The sequence below is a fragment of the Oncorhynchus tshawytscha genome, linkage group LG12 (assembly GCF_018296145.1).
Source record: "Oncorhynchus tshawytscha isolate Ot180627B linkage group LG12, Otsh_v2.0, whole genome shotgun sequence".
Lineage (NCBI taxonomy): Eukaryota > Metazoa > Chordata > Actinopteri > Salmoniformes > Salmonidae > Oncorhynchus > Oncorhynchus tshawytscha.
The window spans coordinates 6698571-6702670 of record NC_056440.1 but is presented as its reverse complement, the minus strand read 5'-3'; the positions used below and the strand labels follow the sequence as shown (position 1 = coordinate 6702670).

Below are 4100 nucleotides of genomic sequence, written 5' to 3'. Positions count from 1 at the left end.
ATTCACACACTATTGGTCAGGTACAAAACGGCCAAATCTATGGTCTTATTGTACACCTAAAAGACTGTAAAGGTACACAAACACCCATGATGCAAGCTGATGGTGTGACCTTTCTCCGTCAGACACAGTGGTGGAGGCCGGACTGTCACACAGGTAATATGACACCTGTCATAAGATTAACCACCTACAGGAGGAATGTGCCTAAACAGGTCTGTCCGTACACACACACACACACGCGCGCATCACAACACAACACACCAAAACTCCTGATTGGCGTTAAAAGTTCTAAAATTGTCCTCCTGAAAATATATGCACTCGTTGGACTGGGTATGGTCTGATTCTAGAGAACAGGACATGTTGTTGGACTGGGTATGGTCTGATTCTAGAGAACAGGGCATGTTGTTGGACTGAGTATGGTCTGATTCTAGAGAACAGGGCATGTTGTTGGACTGAGTATGGTCTGATTCTAGAGAACAGGACATGTTGTTGTTGGACTGGGTATGATCTGATTCTAGAGAACAGGGCATGTTGTTGGACTGAGTATGGTCTGATTCTAGAGAACAGGGCATGTTGTTGGACTGAGTATGGTCTGATTCTAGAGAACAGGGCATGTTGTTGGACTGAGTATGGTCTGATTCTAGAGAACAGGACATGTTGTTGGACTAGGTATGATCTGATTCTAGAGAACAGGACATGTTGTTGTTGGACTAGGTATGGTCTGATTCTAGAGAACAAGACATGTTGTTGTTGGACTGGGTATGGTCTGATTCTAGAGAACAGGACATGTTGTTGGACTGGGTATGGTCTGATTCTAGAGAACAGGACGTGTTGTTGTTGGACTGGGTATGGTGTGATTCTAGAGAACAAGACATGTTGTTGTTGGACTGGGTATGGTCTGATTCTAGAGAACAGGACATGTTGTTGGACTGGGTATGGTCTGATTCTAGAGAACAGGACGTGTTGTTGTTGGACTGGGTATGGTCTGATTCTAGAGAACAGGACATGTTGTTGTTGGACTGGGTATGATCTGATTCTAGAGAACAGGACATGTTGTTGTTGGACTGGGTATGATCTGATTCTAGAGAACAGGACATGTGGTTGTTGGACTGGGTATGGTCTGATTCTAGAGAACAGGACATGTTGTTGTTGGACTGGGTATGGTCTGATTCTAGAGAACAGGACGTGTTGTTGTTGGACTGGGTATGGTCTGATTCTAGAGAACAGGACGTGTTGTTGTTGGACTGGGTATGGTCTGATTCTAGAGAACAGGACGTGTTGTTGTTGGACTGGGTATGGTCTGATTCTAGAGAACAGGACGTGTTGTTGTTGGACTGGGTATGGTCTGATTCTAGAGAACAGAACGTGTTGTTGTTGGACTGGGTATCGTCTGATTCTAGAGAACAGGACATGTTGTTGTTGGACTGGGTATGGTCTGATTCTAGAGAACAGGACGTGTTGTTGTTGGACTGGGTATGGTCTGATTCTAGAGAACAGGACGTGTTGTTGTTGGACTAGGTATGATCTGATTCTAGAGAACAGGACGTGTTGTTGTTGGACTGGGTATGGTCTGATTCTAGAGAACAAGACATGTTGTTGTTGGACTGGGTATGGTCTGATTCTAGAGAACAGGACATGTTGTTGGACTGGGTATGGTCTGATTCTAGAGAACAGGACGTGTTGTTGTTGGACTGGGTATGGTCTGATTCTAGAGAACAAGACATGTTGTTGTTGGACTGGGTATGGTCTGATTCTAGAGAACAGGACATGTTGTTGGACTGGGTATGGTCTGATTCTAGAGAACAGGACGTGTTGTTGTTGGACTGGGTATGGTCTGATTCTAGAGAACAGGACATGTTGTTGTTGGACTGGGTATGGTCTGATTCTAGAGAACAGGACATGTTGTTGTTGGACTGGGTATGATCTGATTCTAGAGAACAGGACATGTTGTTGTTGGACTGGGTATGATCTGATTCTAGAGAACAGGACATGTTGTTGTTGGACTGGGTATGATCTGATTCTAGAGAACAGGACATGTTGTTGGACTGGGTATGATCTGATTCTAGAGAACAGGACATGTTGTTGTTGGACTGGGTATGGTCTGATTCTAGAGAACAGGACATGTTGTTGTTGGACTGGGTATGGTCTGATTCTAGAGAACAGGACATGTTGTTGTTGGACTGGGTATGGTCTGATTCTAGAGAACAGGACGTGTTGTTGTTGGACTGGGTATGGTCTGATTCTAGAGAACAGGACGTGTTGTTGTTGGACTGAGTATGGTCTGATTCTAGAGAACAGGACATGTTGTTGTTGGACTGGGTATGGTCTGATTCTAGAGAACAGGACATGTTGTTGTTGGACTGGGTATGGTCTGATTCTAGAGAACAGGACGTGTTGTTGTTGGACTGGGTATGGTCTGATTCTAGAGAACAGGACATGTTGTTGTTGGACTGGGTATGGTCTGATTCTAGAGAACAGGACATGTTGTTGTTGGACTGGGTATGGTCTGATTCTAGAGAACAGGACATGTTGTTGTTGGACTGGGTATGGTCTGATTCTAGAGAACAGGACATGTTGTTGTTGGACTGAGTATGGTCTGATTCTAGAGAACAGGACATGTTGTTGTTGGACTGAGTATGGTCTGATTCTAGAGAACAGGGCATGTTGTTGGACTGGGTATGGTCTGATTCTAGAGAACAGGGCATGTTGTTGGACTGAGTATGGTCTGATTCTAGAGAACAGGACATGTTGTTGTTGGACTGGGTATGGTCTGATTCTAGAGAACAGGACATGTTGTTGTTGGACTGGGTATGATCTGATTCTAGAGAACAGGGCATGTTGTTGGACTGGGTATGATCTGATTCTAGAGAACAGGACATGTTGTTGGACTGGGTATGATCTGATTCTAGAGAACAGGGCATGTTGTTGGACTGGGTATGATCTGATTCTAGAGAACAGGACATGTTGTTGTTGGACTGGGTATGGTCTGATTCTAGAGAACAGGACATGTTGTTGTTGGACTGGGTATGATCTGATTCTAGAGAACAGGGCATGTTGTTGGACTGGGTATGATCTGATTCTAGAGAACAGGACATGTTGTTGGACTGGGTATGATCTGATTCTAGAGAACAGGGCATGTTGTTGGACTGGGTATGATCTGATTCTAGAGAACAGGGCATGTTGTTGGACTGGGTATGATCTGATTCTAGAGAACAGGACATGTTGTTGTTGGACTGGGTATGGTCTGATTCTAGAGAACAGGACATGTTGTTGTTGGACTGGGTATGGTCTGATTCTAGAGAACAGGACGTGTTGTTGTTGGACTGGGTATGGTCTGATTCTAGAGAACAGGACATGTTGTTGTTGTTGGACTGGGTATGGTCTGATTCTAGAGAACAGGACATGTTGTTGGACTGGGTATGGTCTGATTCTAGAGAACAGGACATGTTGTTGTTGGACTGGGTACCACAAAATAACTTTGAACAGAGTGCTTATCCATTGTGTTATGGTGATCGATAGAATAGATAAGGCTTAACCTTTACCCTTTACAGGTTAAACCTTGACCTAGATCTTTGTCAGATTATGTATTTCCAGGAGTGTGTGTGTGTGTTGGTATCGGTTTGTTAATGCTTGTGTTTACAGTGGTTTTGGAGCAGTGGCCATTGGTTCTTCCTTGCTGAGCGGCCTTCCAGGTTATATCGATATAGGACACGTTTTACTGTGGATATAGATACTTTTGTAACCGTTTCCTCCAGCATCTTCACAAGGTCCTTCGATGTTGTTCTGGACAATGATTGCCGGCGCCGACAGAGATGGCCGCCTCGCTTCGCGTTCTAGGAAACTATGCAGTTTTTTGTTTTTTTACGTGTTATTTCTTACACTAGTACCCCAGGTCATCTTAGGTTTCTTTACATACAGCCGACAAGAACTACTGAATATAAGATCAGCGTCAACTCTCCATCAGTACGACCAAGAATATGTTTTTCGCGACGCGGATCCTGTGTTCTGCCTTACAACCAGTGTAACCGAGTGGATCACATGCAGTGACCAAAAAAAAAAAACGACTCAGAAAAAGAGGGAAACGAAGCGGTCTTCTGGTCAGA

At 44.3% G+C, this 4100-nt stretch overlaps 1 protein-coding gene across 1 annotated transcript; it reads right to left on the bottom strand.

Moving 5' to 3' along the window:
- Window positions 1-1511: 1511 nt before the first annotated feature.
- Window positions 1512-3443, bottom strand: LOC121847889 (GATA zinc finger domain-containing protein 14-like). Its single transcript, XM_042331150.1, has one exon. The coding sequence runs from the start codon at window positions 3441-3443 to the stop codon at window positions 1512-1514; it is 1932 nt and encodes a 643-aa protein (XP_042187084.1).
- Between the last annotated feature and the right edge of the window lie 657 nt (window positions 3444-4100).